This window comes from Zea mays, chromosome 3 (assembly GCF_902167145.1).
Source record: "Zea mays cultivar B73 chromosome 3, Zm-B73-REFERENCE-NAM-5.0, whole genome shotgun sequence".
Lineage (NCBI taxonomy): Eukaryota > Viridiplantae > Streptophyta > Magnoliopsida > Poales > Poaceae > Zea > Zea mays.
Window position 1 is genome coordinate 135,688,452 of NC_050098.1, and position 17,797 is coordinate 135,706,248.

A 17,797-nucleotide genomic window follows, 5' to 3' on the forward strand; every position below is an offset into this window, starting at 1 on the left:
ACTCACCAAAGGTGGGAGTTCATGAAGTGTAAGGCTGATCAATGAAATAAAGGCTGAAGCTGAGCATTGCTTTTAGAAGTTGGTCAAAATTTTATTAGCAATTACTAAGTGTAAGTAAATACCAAACCATAGTATAATAAGTAAAAAGGTAATAATAAAATAATCCCAAATGCAATGAAATGACAGATTAAGTTTAAGTTCCATAAATTAATCATGTGAGTGTCCGAGCCGCTCATGACCGTGAGCACGGCTAGTATACCAGTTTTACACTCTACAGAGGTTGCGCATCTTTACCCACAAGTCGTGTTACCCATTTGCCACGGAGTTGATCAGACCCCATACACCTCTACCAAGGAAGCGAGGCAGGGTACCACTACGAGGCCTTTACAAAGTTCCACTAGCTTCAGACTACCTGCTACAGTTTATAGGAAGCTCTAGTGCAGGGTTCTTGTCTGACCGCCATCGCAGCAAAATCAACCCAAGGACCTCCCTACACTGACCACTCCCCTACTGCCCTTGCCCCTTTCGGGTAAGGTAGCCCTCCACTAGCTTTCCTAGTTAATCAGCCAAGGGCGTCCCATTAAACCCTTGTGGTAGCACTGTTTTCCCGGGTGGTTCTCCATGTTCCCATTAACATAATGATCTTATCATGAACATAGAATAATGAACAAATAATAACAAGTGTAATCATGAGTAGTGAATACCTCTATACCCAAAACCATATAAAGCAATAGCATGTACTACCCAAAACTTTAGTAGTAAAACCAGTGGTGAATCAAGGTATAAAGATAGTCAAAATCTAGGGTATCCTATTGGGTCCCAGCAAAATTATCCTATGCAGATCATTATGAATAATAAGAACATGAATGGGTAAAAGAAGTGATCAAGGGCACAACTTACCTTCAATGAGCTCCTGCTCGGCTATCTCTACCAGCTGAACCCCAGAATCCTCTGTAGCTTGCTCGTCTACTCGCATCAACACAATACATACATAGTATAGCAAGAATTAACATTACACCAAACATGTAAATAAATTACACAGTAATAATCTAGACACTAAAATGAGATCACAGGAACTGGAATTATTAATTTTGGAGGTATAGATTTTAAGTTATGGATTTCCTAATGTTTAATGTGATTAAAATAGGATTAACTGATAAATTAATTTTCTAACAGAGTTCATGTCAAAACAGTGACTCTAAGTGTTAAAGAATAATATTACAAAATTTTAGAAACTGGAATGGCTCAATTTGGACTAAAAATGGATTTTCTATGATTTATACAAGTTCTAGGGTTTATTTTCATATTAAAAATCCAATTTCTAATTCATTTAATCGATTTAACACAGTTCTGGATCGGGCCTCGATTTCCAGAGAAGTCAGGGGCCTAGGCGTAAATGTAACCGAGACCCATAACACTGCAGAGGTGGATGGCGGGTTAAATCCTAAATAGTCCAGGGGCTCTTTTGCAATTGTTTTACAGCGAAGGGGTATGGGCACCAGATATCCATTGGATCACGATCTGACGACAGAAGACAGATTATAACGTTGTACGTGCCTAGGACCCTCGGATTCAAGATCTGCGGCGCGCATTCGACGGACGAACGGGTATGCGCCGATTTAATCCTAGCCATACCCCAGAGATCCGACGACCGCGATCAATCCACTGCACGCCCTAATCTTCACCGTTCAACAAGGGATGGACGGCACACACATCGTCTTCTTCATAGCAGTCGGACGCGGCGGCGCCCAGAGCCCCGCCCGCGGTGGTCTCACTGGAGTAAGGCGATCCGGTGCAACATCACCACAAACGCATACCCAAATGGTCTAATGCGATGCTGGGAGTAAGACGAAACGAAATGGGGAGAACTCACTGTGAATCGCGCAGCACAGGCCTCTGCCCACGACACACGGTGATTTGGTGAGGGCGCCAGACGTCCGGCGAGCGATTCGCGGTGCCCCAGCTCTCGGACTCACCCGTCGCGGTACCAGACGAATCCACGGCGACCCCGCGAAGGTCACCGGCCTGATTCCCGAGCCCACATGGCGTTGTTGAAGAAGTCCCCAAAGCGGCGGCCCGCACTGCTCCTCATCTCTCTCTCCTAACGGTGGTCGCAACAGAGCGGTGCCGATCATCGGATCGCATAGACAGGGAAAGTGGCGGCTGCGTTTATATCCAGGCGCCCGAGGAGATCGTGCGGTGCGAACGAGTCCGTTGAGCAGAGCAGACCCGGTCCCAGCGGCGAGCATCTTGCACGGGTGGCCGAGCGACGCGGTAATCGCGCGAAGGTAGGTGATGACGGCGTGGGCCCGCATGTCGGCCAGCTACCTCAACTGAGTGCGGGTAAGCGCGGTAGGGAGATGGGCCCACGAAGCAGTGACTAAGGTGAGCAGCAAGCGGTATTGAGCCGAGCGGCAATAACGGGCTGCGCGTGAGTGCCAGATGAATGGGCCGAAACTCATTTCAGGGCCGACGTGCAATTTTCCCCATTTATTCTTTTTTCTTTTATATTTTCCACCTTCTTTTCTTCCTTTTCAAATTCAGTTTGAATTCAAAATTAATTCAACCTTCTATGGCTCTTCCTTACAAATTAGATTTGTGTGATTAGGGCATTAACTCCGGAGATATTTATTTATATATATCATTTACTTATTCATCTCCTTTATCTTTTTCTTTTCCTTCACATTTCTAGAATTCAAATTTGAATTTAATTTTAATCTGTGAACTTATATTCACTTTTTTTTAAATGTACAAGTTGAACTCAAATAGGAAGGTTTAACTAATTTCTTTATATTTATTGTATTTATCTTTGTTTAGTATTCTTTCTTCTCCTGCTCAAATTCTTGAATTCCCCTTTAGGGAATTTGATATATTTCCTTTCACATTATTTCCTGTTGTCACAAAATGCACACAAAATAAATTCCCAGCATGATGCATGTATCATTTTTAGTGTCTTTTGTCACCTATTTATTTGTTTAATTGTGGTGTTCACATGAAATGATAAACATAGTTAACACATATAGATACGAAGTAATATAATTTCTCTTTTTAGACTTTTCTTACAAAGTGGGTATTACAAATCCTACCCCCCTTAAAATTAATCTCGTCCTCGAGATTTAAGATCTAGGGAAAAGATGGGGGAAATCTATGCGAAGCTCGTCTTCTCTCTCCCAAGTAGCTTCATCTTCTCCATGGTGATTCCATTGTGCTTTGCACATCTTTTTTACCTTATTTCTTGTAACTCGAGTCAAAGTGTCCAGAATCTTGATAGGGTACTCCGCATAAGTCAGGTCATCTTGAACACTAAGGTCCTCCAGTGGTAGCTGCTCCTCAGGTACCCTGAGGCACTTCTTTAGTTGAGACACATGAAATACATCATGTACATCTGACAGATGATTGGGTAACTCCAATTGATATGCAACTTCTCCCACTCGCTTTAAGATCAAGAAAGGTCCAATGAAGCGAGGGGACAACTTTCCTTTAACTTTAAACCTCCTCGTACCCTGGATCGGTGACACCTTCAGATACACGTGATCACCCTCCTTAAACTCCAGTAGTCTTCTTCTATTATCAGCATAGCTCTTTTGCCTTGATTGTGCAATTCTCAAATTCTCCCTTATCATTCGAACTTGTTCTTCTGCCTCTTGTATAAGTTTAGGCCCAAAGAACTGTCTTTCTCCAGTCTGATCCCAATATAGTGGAGTCCTGCACTTCCTGCCATATAAAGCCTCAAATGGTGACATCTTCAGACTGGCCTGGTAACTATTATTATATGAGAACTTAGCATAAGGTAGACTCTTGTCCCAACTACTACCATGTTGAAGGGCACAAGCTCTCAACATGTCCTCCAATACTTGATTAGTCCTTTCAGTATGTCCATCAGTTTGAGGATGATAGGCCGAACTAAACTTCAACTTTGTATCCAAGCTCTCATGCAACTTCTTCCAAAATCGAGAAGTAAACTGCGATCCTCGATCAGACACGATCTTCTTAGGCACTCCATGTAGACAAACTATCCGAGTCATATACAATTCTGCTAGCTTGGCTCCCGTGTAATTAGTCCTCACAGGTATGAAATGAGCCACTTTTGTCAATCTGTCCACAATTACCCAAATAGAGTCATACCCAGCAGGGGTGCGGGGTAGTCCAACAATGAAATCCATACCAATTTCTTCCCATTTCCACTCAGGTATCTTCAATGGGTGCAATAGTCCAGCGAGTCTTTGATGTTCGGCCTTAACTCTTTGACACACATCACACTTAGCCACATGTGCAGCAACATCTCTTTTCAGTCCATACCACCAATACTTTTGCTTCAAATCCTGATACCTCTTAGTGCTACCAGGGTGGATGGAATAATCAGAATCATGAGCTTCTTTCAATATCGTCTCACGAAGGCTTTCAATATCAGGAACACACATTATGTCCTTGAACCATATAGTACCTTGCTCATCCTCCGTGAATTCTGGCACTCTTCCTCCAGTAATAAGATCCTTGATCTCTTGAATTTTAGCATCACCAACCTGACCTTTACGAATCTCTTGCTCCAAGGTAGGTTCCAACTCAATGGTAACTCCTTCAGTGTGAGTAACAATCCCCAGGTTGAGCCTCTCAAAATCTTTTGCTAATTCATCAGGTAGCTGGACAACAAAAGCGGAGTGAACATGCTCCTTCCAACTCAAGGCATCTGCAACCAAATTTGCCTTGCCTGGATGATAGTGAATCTCCAAATCATAATCCTTGATGAGCTCCAACCAACGACGTTGCCTAAGGTTGAGATCCTTCTGAGTGAATATGTACTTCAAGCTCTTATGATCTGTGTATACTTGGCACTTAGTTCCCATAATGTAGTGTCTCCAGATCTTAAGTGCATGCACAACTGCTGCCAGTTCCAAGTCATGAGTGGGGTAGTTCAATTCGTGTTTCCGCAACTGACGAGACGCATAAGCGATCACATGTCCTTCTTGCATGAGCACACATCCCAATCCTTGGCCACATGCATCGCAATAAATGTCAAATCCTTTCTGTAGATCTGGCATAACCAATACTGGTGGCGACATCAATCTTTTCTTCAATTGATCAAAGCTGTCTTGGCACTTCTCGTCCCACTTAAATTCTTTGCCCTTTCTCCAGAAGCGAGGTCATAGGCTTGGCAACCTTAGAGAATCCTTCAATAAATCTCCGATAATATCCTGCAAGTCCCAAGAAACTCCAAATCTCAGTGACTGTAGTGGGCACTCTCCACTCCATTATCTCCTTCACTTTAGCAGGATCCAATGCTATTCCTCCATTAGAAATAATATGTCCAAGGAATGGCACCTCGCCAATCCAAAACTCGCATTTGCTATACTTGGCGTAGAGTTGATTATCCTTTAGCTTTTGTAGCACCAATCTCAGGTGTTCCTCATGATCACTACCACTCTTGGAATAAATGAAAATATCGTCGATGAAAACCACGATGAATCTGTCCATATCATGAACAACTTATTCTTCAGATCCATAAAATAGGCTGGTGCATTGGTTAATCCAAATGACATAACAGTAAACTCATATAATCCATATCAGGTCGAGAAAGTCGTCTTAGGAATATCCAATGGTCTAATCTTCATTTGATGGTATCCCGATCGGAGATCAATCTTCAAGAATAGCCTAGCATCTCTCATCCGATCAAATAAATCCTCAATGCGGGGTAACGAGTACTTGTTCTTCCTGATAACATTGTTAAGGGTCCTATAATCCACGCACATCCCTTGCGATCCTTCTTTCTTCTGTACAAACAGAACTGGCGCTCCCCAAGGTGAAGAACTCGGACGAAAGTACCCGGCCTCTTGTAATTCCATTAACTGCTTCTTAAGTTCCTTTAACTCTTCTACGAACATCTCGTATGGCCGTTTGGAAGTAAGAGTAGTCCCAGGTAAGAGATCTATGACAAACTCAACTTTCCTATATGGTGGCATCCCTGGTAACTCTTCTGGGAAGACATCCGGAAAATCTCTAACCACACGGATGTTGACACCAACAAACTTCCCATCTACTAAGAATGTCGCTAGTCTGGTGGCGGTAGTTACTGCAATTCCAACTTCGAATCTTTCTCCTTTGGAACTGGTGAGTTCTATGGTTCCTTTAGCACATTGTATGAACTGTCTTTGCCTTTCTTAACCATGACATACCAAGGATCACACCTATATTGCTCTCTTCTAACAATATAGGGGTAGTCCATCTGGGTTAGAAACATAGGGTACGAAAGAAAGGATTGTAGACAAGGCGAGTAATTACGAGGAATGTTACTGCGGGGGATTTATTAGCTAAGTAGATTAGTGTGTTATCCACTAAAGCTAATACATTACCTTATGGTGGTACATGCTAAGATGCCCAACTAAACTATTTCAATCAATCAAAGAAGCAAATCAGACATTTATCATCAGAACAATCAAACAACGTTTTTAAATATGGAAAATAGTTTTGATTTTGTCTTAGGCCTCCTATTTCTTAAAAAATGTCATAGGGGTAGGGATTCCAAGGTGTGAAATCTGTCTTGTATCAGAATAGAAAAGGTAAGAATGATCAGAGTAGAACAGTAGAAGGTGAGACAGGATCAAGATAAGTGTAGAAAGAATCAGAGTAAGGTAAGTGTAGCATGAATCAGAATAAGATAAGTAGGTAAGGGATGTCCATTTCTATCTAGATTTCGTCCTACAGTCAACATTTCCTCTGATACCACTTCTGTCACACCCGGGCTTTAAGGAGCAAAGCCGGGTGCGTCTCATACATGCGCCAAAGAAGACAACACATATAATAACAGAGTGTATAGAGATAAATGTCATAAAACATCAGAGTATTTATTACATAGCGGAAGACTTAATACAAAATAAAAGATAAATATAAAACAAACTAAGGATCGTTGGCGCCAATGTCAACTGAGAAACGCCACCTAGATCAGATCAAAACTCCTTGCCTTGTGGCTCCTCCTGAACCACCTGCTCTTCTCCTGTGGGGGGGTGTGAGACAGCAAGGGTGAGCTCACACATGTTCATCGCTCAACAAGTTGTGGGGAATAATGTGGCATGAACTCACCAAAGGTGGGAGTTCATGAAGTGTAAGGCTGATCAATGAAATAAAGGCTGAAGCTGAGCATTGCTTTTAGAAGTTGGTCAAAATTTTATTAGCAATTACTACGTGTAAGTAAATACCAAACCATAGTATAATAAGTAAAAAGGTAATAATAAAATAATCCCAAATGCAATGAAATGACAGATTAAGTTTAAGTTCCATAAATTAATCATGTGAGTGTCCGAGCCGCTCATGACCGTGAGCATGGCTAGTATACCAGTTTTACACTCTACAGAGGTTGCGTATCTTTACCCACAAGTCGTGTTACCCATTTGCCACGGAGTTGATCAGACCCCATACACCTCTACCAAGGAAGCGAGGCAGGGTACCACTACGAGGCCTTTACAAAGTTCCACTAGCTTCAGACTACCCGCTACAGTTTATAGGAAGCTCCAGTGCAGGGTTCTTGTCTGACCGCCATCGCAGCAAAATCAACCCAAGGACCTCCCTACACTGACCACTCCCCTACTGCCCTTGCCCCTTTCGGGTAAGGTAGCCCTCCACTAGCTTTCCTAGTTAATCAGCCAAGGGCGTCCCATTAAACCCTTGTGGTAGCACTGTTTTCCCGGGTGGTTCTCCATGTTCCCATTAACATAATGATCTTATCATGAACATAGAATAATGAACAAATAATAACAAGTGTAATCATGAGTAGTGAATATCTCTATACCCAAAACCATATAAAGCAATAGCATGTACTACCCAAAACTTTAGTAGTAAAACCAGTGCTGAATCAAGGTATAAAGATAGTCAAAATCTAGGGTATCCTATTGGGTCCCAGCAAAAATGATCCTATGTAGATCATTATGAATAATAAGAACATGAATGGGTAAAAGAAGTGATCAAGGGCACAACTTGCCTTCAATGAGCTCCTGCTCGGCTATCTCTACCAGCTGAACCCCAGAATCCTCTGTAGCTTGCTCGTCTACTCGCATCAACACAATACATACATAGTATAGCAAGAATTAACATTACACCAAACATGTAAATAAAATACACAGTAATAATCTAGACACTAAAATGAGATCACAGGAACTGGAATTATTAATTTTGGAGGTATAGATTTTAATTTATGGATTTCCTAATGTTTAATGTGATTAAAATAGGATTAACTGATAAATTAATTTTCTAACAGAGTTCATGTCAAAACAGTGACTCTAAGTGTTAAAGAATAATATTACAAAATTTTAGAAACTGGAATGGCTCAATTTGGACTAAAAATGGATTTTCTATGATTTATACAAGTTCTAGGGTTTATTTTCATATTAAAAATCCAATTTCTAATTCATTTAATCGATTTAACACAGTTCTGGATCGGGCCTCGATTTCCAGAGAAGTCAGGGGCCCAGGCGTAAATGTAACCGAGACCCATAACACTGCAGAGGTGGATGGCGGGTTAAATCCTAAATAGTCCAGGGGCTCTTTTGCAATTGTTTTACAGCGAAGGGGTATGGGCACCAGATATCCATTGGATCACGATCTGACGACAGAAGATAGATTATAATGTTGTACATGCCTAGGACCCTCGGATTCAAGATCTGCGGCGCGCATTCGACGGACGAACGGGTATGCGCCGATTTAATCCTAGCCATACCCCAGAGATCCGACGACCGCGATCAATCCACTGCACGCCCTAATCTTCACCGTTCAACAAGGGATGGACGGCACACACATCGTCTTCTTCATAGCAGTCGGACGCGGCGGCGCCCAGAGCCCCGCCCGCGGTGGTCTCACTGGAGTAAGGCGATCCGGTGCAACATCACCACAAACGCATACCCAAATGGTCTAATGCGATGCTGGGAGTAAGACGAAACGAAATGGGGAGAACTCACTGTGAATCGCGCAACACAGGCCTCTGCCCACGGCGCACGGTGATTTGGTGAGGGCGCCAGACGTCCGGCGAGCGATTCGCGGTGCCCCAGCTCTCGGACTCACCCGTCGCGGTACCAGACGAATCCACGGCGACCCCGCGAAGGTCACCGGCCTGATTCCCGAGCCCACATGGCATTGTTGAAGAAGTCCCCAAAGCGGCGGCCCGCACTGCTCCTCATCTCTCTCTCCTAACGGCGGTCGCAACAGAGCGGTGCCGATCATCGGATCGCATAGACAGGGAAAGTGGCGGCTGCGTTTATATCCAGGCGCCCGAGGAGATCGTGCGGCGCGAACGAGTCCGTTGAGCAGAGCAGACCCGGTCCCAGCGACGAGCATCTCGCACGGGTGGCCGAGCGACGCGGTAATCGCGCGAAGGTAGGTGATGACGGCGTGGGCCCGCATGTCGGCCAGCTACCTCAACTGAGTGCGGGTGAGCGCGGTAGGGAGATGGGCCCACGGAGCAGTGACTAAGGTGAGCAGCAAGCGGTATTGAGCCGAGCGGCAATAACGGGCTGCGCGTGAGTGCCAGATGAATGGGCCAAAACTCATTTCAGGGCCGACGTGCAATTTTCCCCATTTATTCTTTTTTTCTTTTATATTTTCCACCTTCTTTTCTTCCTTTTCAAATTCAGTTTGAATTCAAAATTAATTCAACCTTCTATGGCTCTTCCTTACAAATTAGATTTGTGTGATTAGGGCATTAACTTCGGAGATATTTATTTATATATATCATTTACTTATTCATCTCCTTTATCTTTTTCTTTTCCTTCACATTTCTAGAATTCAAATTTGAATTTAATTTTAATCTGTGAACTTATATTCACTTTTTTTAAATGTACAAGTTGAACTCAAATAGGAAGGTTTAACTAATTTCTTTATATTTATTGTATTTATCTTTGTTTAGTATTCTTTCTTCTCCTGCTCAAATTCTTGAATTCCCCTTTAGGGAATTTGATATATTTCCTTTCACATTATTTCCTGTTGTCACAAAATGCACACAAAATAAATTCCCAGCATGATGCATGTATCATTTTTAGTGTCTTTTGTCACCTATTTATTTGTTTAATTGTGGTGTTCACATGAAATGATAAACATAGTTAACACATATAGATACAAAGTAATATAATTTCTCTTTTTAGACTTTTCTTACAAAGTGGGTATTACACACCGAACCTTTGCTACAATGCAGAGCATCTGGCAGAGTCCCAACGGCTAGCTGACGTGGAGGAGCACCAGTCCGGTGTGACGCAGAGAGTCTACTTTTCTCCAATGGCTCTATTTGGGGATGAGCACTATATATACCCCCATAGTCGACCATTTGAAGACATGGGAGCCCAAGCAACATACCAGCTCAAGTGAGAGACATCTCCAAAGCTCCAAACACCCAAGTGTTTAATAGAATCACTCGGTGATTAGCGTATGTGATTTGCAAAGTGCTTAGGTTAGTTAGACTGCTTTAGCGCTTGCTCTAGGTTTGTTCCTAGTTGTGTGAGTGAGGTTAGAAAACCCACCAAAATCCTCGGCTCATGCTCTAGTCGTTGTAATATTGTACCGAGTAGGGTGAGTGTCTTGCGAGATCACACCAACTACGTTTGTGGTGTGGCAGCCACCGTGTGCTAGAGGAGAAGAGGCCCCTAGCGTTTTGGTCGAAAGCTTGACAGTGAAGACGGTGGGGAGCGTTTGAGAAGAAGCCGTAAGCGAAGCACCACTTGCGCGTGGAGAAGGTCCACGACTCTCTACGGAGTTACCTGACCAGGTGCTTGGCCCTCGCGTGGGCTTCCCTTCTGTGTAGGGGCACCAACGAAGATTAGTCAAAACCTTGCGCGATTCTAAATACCTCGATAAAAATATTGACGCGTCCACGAGAGTTTGCTTTCTCTACCTTTGCTTTTAAGCTTCCGTATTTATATTGATTACTTGAATTGCAATATTTACTATTCTTAGTTTAGAATATAGGATTGGAACTTATGTTGCATAACTATTTTTGCGGTAGAGATAGCAACATTTAGACAAAACCTATTTTACACATTATTGTTTAGTTGTTTGCATAGGTTTTGTTTGGTAGAATTATATGTGGCCTAGATTAACGAGAAAAATGGAAGTCCTAATTCACCCTCACTCCTAGGCGTCTGTGTCCCTTTCACTAAATTCACAAGTAGAGATGGCAATGGGCCCCGATTCTCGATTCCCCGCAAGGAATTCCTCCATTAGGGGATGGGGAAGTTTCTTCCCCCACGGGGATGTAAACGGGGAAAATTCTTCCGCCGATGGGTAAATAAGGATGGGGATGGAGAAGCATTCTCTATCCCCGTTCTCCGCGGGGACCCATTAAACTTACACGTGATGATGTTTTCGTGTACTAGTTAATGATAAAAATAAATATTTACCTTGTCAAGATATCGATCATTGTACAGATGTATTGATTTTGATGTACACATAATGATTTAGTACATCTAACAATATGTATAAGTGAAAATATTTTGCATTAATAACAAAGGATGTATGTCCTAATTATAACTTAAACGGAGATGGGAATCTCCGTTGGAGATTTATCCCCGCGGGGAACAGAGATGGAGAAGAAATACCTCCTGCAAGCGTTCGTAGGGATCTCTGCGGGGAAATTTTTACGTCGCAGGGATGGGTATGGGAGCTATTCCCTGACGGGGAATTCCTCGTTGCCATCCCTACTACCAAGGTGCACATCCAGATCTCTAAACTTTCGAAGTTATATCATTCTGATCACTAAACTTTCAACATGCACATTTTAGTCTCTAATTCAATGTTTGTGTTATGAGCGTCCATAAACTAGTTTTTGTGTCATCACAAGTCCAAGTAGTTTAGACCTTTGATGGCATAAAAATAAGTTTAGAGACCCAGATGACACAATCGTACAAGTATAAGGGCTGAAATGTGCACTTCTAAGATTAGGGAATATGATGATACAATTTCACAAGTTTAGAAATCTAGATGTGCACTTTAGCAGTTTAGGGACTGAGATGACACACCGTTACAAGTTTAGAGAGCGGTAATGCATTTTACTCTATAATATACTTTGTGAGTTTTATTCAGAATAAGCATGTAACACATTTTCCTTTTGCAAAACACACTAGCTGCAACTACAAAATAGATGGATACAGATACTCTACGGTCTACAATCCACTCTACCACTACCAACCAAGCAAAGGTACACCCATCACTCTCAGTCAGCCCGCACACACGACCGAAAAAAAATATTAACTTCTAGAAAGTCTTCGTCGCAGTCCAGCCAATAAACCCCCTCCCACGCGCCTCAACCGTTCTTCGCCGCCCTGCCGAGGACCCTTCCTTCCTCGTCCGCCCACGAATTTCCGGCCAGACCATCCTACACCGCCCGTCCGGGACACGCGCCCGCCTCTGCCAAGAATTTCGCCTTCTCCGGCGCCGATCCCGCCCATTCTTGTGCCGCCGGCAGGCCAAGGATGCGGAACCTTCTCACGGTGCGCACCGCCGCTGTTCTCGCCTCTTGCTGTCTTTGCGTGTCGTTTGGTTGCGGTTTTCCTAGTTCCTTTCTCGTGCCAAGAGCCCAAGAGTCAAGTCTAAATAATGGGTTCATGGTTTGCTTGTGCTGTGAAGATCGAGGCGATCAAGGTTTTCAGAGGTTCTTGCTCTGGTTGTGGTTTTATCACTGGATCGGCCTTGGTGGCTTGATCGGTTCATGTATGCCAACTTGTTTATTTTATTTTGATATTGACCTAATATGACATGAGCATCGATAATCTTGTTCCTTCTGTTCTTCCCCGTCCTGCTATTTATGGAAATTTGAGATGTTGATAGTACTACTTCATTTGTGAAATTCAGCAGGAGACGATGATCTTACTCGTGTAGCCACTTAAGGATAATCTGAGATGTTCGGACCTGCCGTGCTGCAATTAGTATATGTGTGTCTGTTTTTTTTTTTTTTTGATAAAAAAATTTGGCGCCAACTGGTGGTATTCTTCCTGCATCCTGGTGGAGCTATCAGGAGAAATCTCGAGTTGTTCAGAGCATGCTCTGCTTGAACGGTAGAACTATGAGAAAAAAAATAGCGCTAAAATACTTAATACATTAATATCATGATTTTTGGAGATTTTTTTTCTTTTCCTTTCAGCTTTCAGTTAAAAAAAGGTTAGCTTGAGCTTTGGCGTGATCACTTGTCTTCCTTGACGAAACATCATGGTTTGAAACATTCAATCTTGATATGTAAATGGCAGCCTAGGACTTTTCTGGTCCAACCTTTTGCAAATTCAGAGTCCTGCTTGGCTGCTTTGACTTTGTATATAATACAAGCGGCGTCTCTCTGTGATTTGGATTTTGTGAAGAATTAGTTGTGTGTTCTGCAAATCATATTTTTAACCTCGATTTAATAGGATTCGTTTGAGCTCGGCAAACGGGGGCAGTCCTCAGGAAATGTCGACATCGAGCTTGGATTGCAGGGTGACCTGACTAGTTCTGCGCAGCCAGGTTTTGAGGGATTCTATGAACAGGTCCGTGTGTTTCTGTCTGGCAGAGTTTATCTCATCCTGAAAAAAAAAACATCTGAAGAAGTGGCCAACAGCTTAGTATGGTTGCAACCTGACGCATTAAACTTCGTGCTACCACAAAATTCAGGTCAAAGAGGTTGAAAGCTTGCTCAACACATTGACAAAGTTACTGAAGGACCTTCAGGTGACTGCCAACATCAACTTGGAGTTGTTATGTTGCATTTATTATGGCTAACAGTTATATTCTAGCGCTATCATATCTCAGCATTACTTCAGAATGTGTCCCATATATTTAGAGTCTGTTAGATATCCGAGCTAATTGTTAGCTAACTAAAAATTAGAAAAATAGCCCTAGTGCATCCAAACATGAGAGCTAATAAGTGCTAGTTAAGTCTTCAACTAGTTGTTAGCCATAACTAGTAACTAGTCCAAGTGATCCAACCATGCCCTTATTCTAGATGTTTTTTTCTTGTTTGCTGACTGAACAATATTAGCCTACATCTAAAGACTGTCAATTCACGCAGAACTCAAATGAGGAGTCAAAAGTTGTCACGAAGGCATCTGCGATGAAAGGTGCGCTATGGGATATCGCCATATCGGTTTGTTTTCTGCAAGTAGAACAGCATTGGTATTTTCTTCCTCAAATGTTGTATAACTAGTGATGATTTCTTTGCTACTTGTAGAGGTAAAAAAACGCATGGAGAAGGATGTCAATGAAGTGACAAAGATTGCACGGCTGGCAAAATCAAAAGTAGAGCAACTGAACAAAGATGTTAGTTTTCTCCCTTCTTTGCACTCAAATATATGAGAAGTAATTACATGGATAATAAATAAGTTATGGCTGCTTATAGACTTTGCCATCTATCTTATGTTGTGCTGATTATCCTTCTCCAGAATGCTGTGAACAGAGGAAAACCAGGATTTGGCAAGGGATCGGGTGTGGACCGATCCCGGACAACAACCACTGTGTAAGGTCCATGTGATCATTTCCTGCTTGCCCTTGTCCTCTTTCTCTTTCTTGATATGATTGATTGCTTGATGATTTTGTTGCAGCGCATTGACAAAGAAGTTGAGAGAACGTATACTGGAGTTTCAGGTACCTCCTCTCCTTTTAACTTCAAATTCCAGTTCTTGTGCATAATCTACATGTTGAACATGCTTTCTGCATGCTTTTTTAGATAATGGAAACCAGGTCCCGGCTTTGTCCTCTATGAAAGGAGGGTACAGCCTTACAAACAAAGTAACATCAAAAGATCAACACTCCCAACATAGAGTGCAATCTTACACCACAAACATTAAAATAAACACGACACCCAACAGACATACTATAACCTCAATATGTAATCCTGTTCGTAAAACTCCAACCAAAATAAGAAAAAAATTGCATAGATGCGATTTCGATCCGTCGACACGTCTCCTTGATTATCTCCTGGTCTTCAACCCTCTGCAAATATCCCCAAAACCTAAGCCAATGGGTCGCCCGAAACAGAACCTGCAAATAAGTAACCATCGGGGTTTTGTTAAACACTAAGTCATTCCGACTTATCCAGATAGCCCAACATAAAACTGCAACACCTGTAATAATCAGATTTTGAACTTTGAGGTGCACCCCATGCAACCAAGATCCAAAAATATGTTTAAATGATCTCGGGGTACTTAGACCAAAACACCAAAATAAAAGCCTCCAAAAGAATCTAGCGTAATGACATTTAAAAAACAAGTGTTGTATAGATTCATTCGAATCACAGAACACACATTTTGTACTTCCCTGCATGCTTATCAGCTTGAAATGGTGCTAAATATACAACCGAATTTTGTGTTCAGTGATTTTGTGGCTGTATAATGCTTAGACTGATAAAGCTGAAAATGCCAGTTTATGCTCCTTAAAGATTATAAATGCCTGTTTGTGCATGTCTCCAGACATTACGAGAAGAAATCCAGCAGGAATATCGTGACGTAGTGGAGCGTCGTGTTTTCACTGGTCCGCTTTCTCAAACTCATAAACATAGTTTTACTGTTTGTAGTTCAGTTGCATCAGGGCCGTGCCGGTAAAATCTGAGGCCCTGTACAAATTCTGAAATGAGGCCTCTTTTATTAGTCGAATTCTGAAATGAGGCCTCTTTTATTAGTCGAATTCTGAAATGAGACCTCTTTTATTAGTCAAGAATGTCGACTGTCGGTGAATAAAATATCGGACTACACGTATATGAGCTGTGACTAAACTCATGTCTCACAGTTATGGATCACAGTTATGGAATAGACGCATGAGTAAATAATTAAAGACTAAAAACAACTCTAAAAGACTATATATTTTTTCTAATTGATATGAATTTTTTTTTGAAAAAAAACCCTTCTAACAGCTTATTTAAATGGCTATCAAAAATAATCATCTTCTATTCTATCTTTCTCGCTAGCGTGAATGACTCTAAAAATACAAATAAGATATATAAAAGTTGTTGGAGATTAAAATAAATTTAGAGTGATTCTCAAAATGATAATTTAGAGACTGAAATTTAGAAATAGTCTTGGAGACAGAAGCGGGCCCAGATATTTGATATTGGGTATTCAAAAATTCAAAAAATTAAAGAAATTAGTGCTATAACGCTATTTTGTATAATACATTATTGGTAAATTACTATAAATCACAAAAATTTTGGGTATTCAATGAATACCCATGAATACCCAGTGGGCCCGCCTCTGCTTGGAGATGCTCTAATACATATTTTCTATTATATAAATATACTACAGACTTATATATTTGGGGCCCTAGATTTTATGGGGGCCCTGTTCCGGTGAACACCTTGCACTCCCGCTGGCACGGGCTTGAGTTGCATTATAGCTTAATTATTTTATTCATTCTTACAAATATCCAACCGAACAGTGACGGGGGAGCGTGCTGATGAAGAGGTAAGAGAATACCGAAAGACTTAATTTCAAGCCATGGTTGTTAGCAAACCTGCATGCTGTGTTTCTAACACGGAATCAAAACTCAGACAATCGACAAGCTGATAGAAACAGGCGACGGCGAGCAAATCTTTCAGAGAGCGATTCAAGAGCAAGGGCGAGGAAGGGTACTAATCCTTTAGGCCTTCTATACAACTGCAGGAATTTCAGCCTGGATGCTGACAAAGCTGGATGGTGAATTTCTTGCATTCACAGGTACTGGACACGCTGCAGGAGATCCAGGAGCGCCATGATACTGTGAAAGAGATTGAGAGGAAGCTTCTTGATCTGCAGCAGGTAATGAATGGCCAAACTCCCAAGATTCAGGTTTCAAGGACTACACACTCTTACTGCATGCAAAACTCTCCTGAATGCAGATCTTCCTGGACTTGGCTGTGTTGGTTGAAGCTCAAGGTGAGATGCTGGACAACATTGAGACGCAGGTATGGTGATTGATGCTTTGTCACTCGATTGCTATTTTTCTTGATACCTGCAATCACCTATTTCGTTAAACATTAAAAAAAAGGGAACCAGCCATAGAATTGTTATTTTTGACTTTTTTCTGACTTTTGGTATATCTGTACTCAGGTCACAGGTGCAGCTGAACATATTCAGACCGGAACAAACCTTCTCCAGAAAGCGAAGAAGCTGCAGAAGAACACACGAAAATGGACCTGCATAGGCATAATCATCCTCCTCATAATCATTCTCATCATTATCCTCTCCTTGAAACCATGGTCCTGGGGTAAATAAGCAGCAAACAAGAAGCGTCGTTCCCATGTTGGTTTTGGTTGATGATATTACCTATAGTATTCTTGTTATAGCTGTGCATATGTCAGAAGGTGCTGTACATCGTATTGCAATCTTTGTTTTTTTTTTCCTTTTGGAAGAGAAACTTTGGGTGTGAACTTTCAGATTTTGCTTGATTCGAATTTGCTGTATTGGTTGTGCAACTAAAGGCCTACACATACTGGTTTCTTGGGAAATTGGTAACTCTGTCTACGTAGACAGTAAGCTACTGCTGATGCAATCCTTGATTTGTTTTACGTGATCGTATACTTCCGAAAGCAACCGTGAACAGGCCCAAGGATAGTTTCTTAGACTGGAGATGCATCGTTTCCACAGGAATTAAAGCTATGTCCAGTAGCTTAGCCATCCTTATAATATTCAAACTCCACCCTTTCAACAGTGCAGTTTACAGAGCATAAACAAACAGCAGAACCATTCAATCAGACATGACTTCCACGTGCAAGTCCATAGACCTTCACTGCCGTTTGTTTAGTTAGATCAAAAGTGTTCCACAAACATTATTACATTCAATCAGAATTCTTCACAACTTCACTGATTTGTCGCTCTCAATGCTTAAAACTATT

The 17,797-nt window shown here is 41.9% G+C and overlaps 1 protein-coding gene across 1 annotated transcript; it reads left to right on the forward strand.

The window, feature by feature from the left end:
• The first annotated feature begins 12,265 nt into the window (after positions 1-12,265).
• LOC100384255 (Syntaxin-132) lies at positions 12,266-17,407 on the forward strand. Its single transcript, NM_001176821.1, is given in 13 exon segments — positions 12,266-12,458; positions 13,368-13,484; positions 13,609-13,665; positions 14,006-14,054; positions 14,165-14,253; positions 14,376-14,449; positions 14,535-14,577; positions 15,402-15,462; positions 16,363-16,388; positions 16,475-16,552; positions 16,641-16,721; positions 16,802-16,867; positions 17,013-17,407. Coding segments are annotated over 13 exon segments (924 nt in total). The 5' UTR covers positions 12,266-12,440; the 3' UTR covers positions 17,178-17,407.
• Positions 17,408-17,797: the final 390 nt, after the last annotated feature.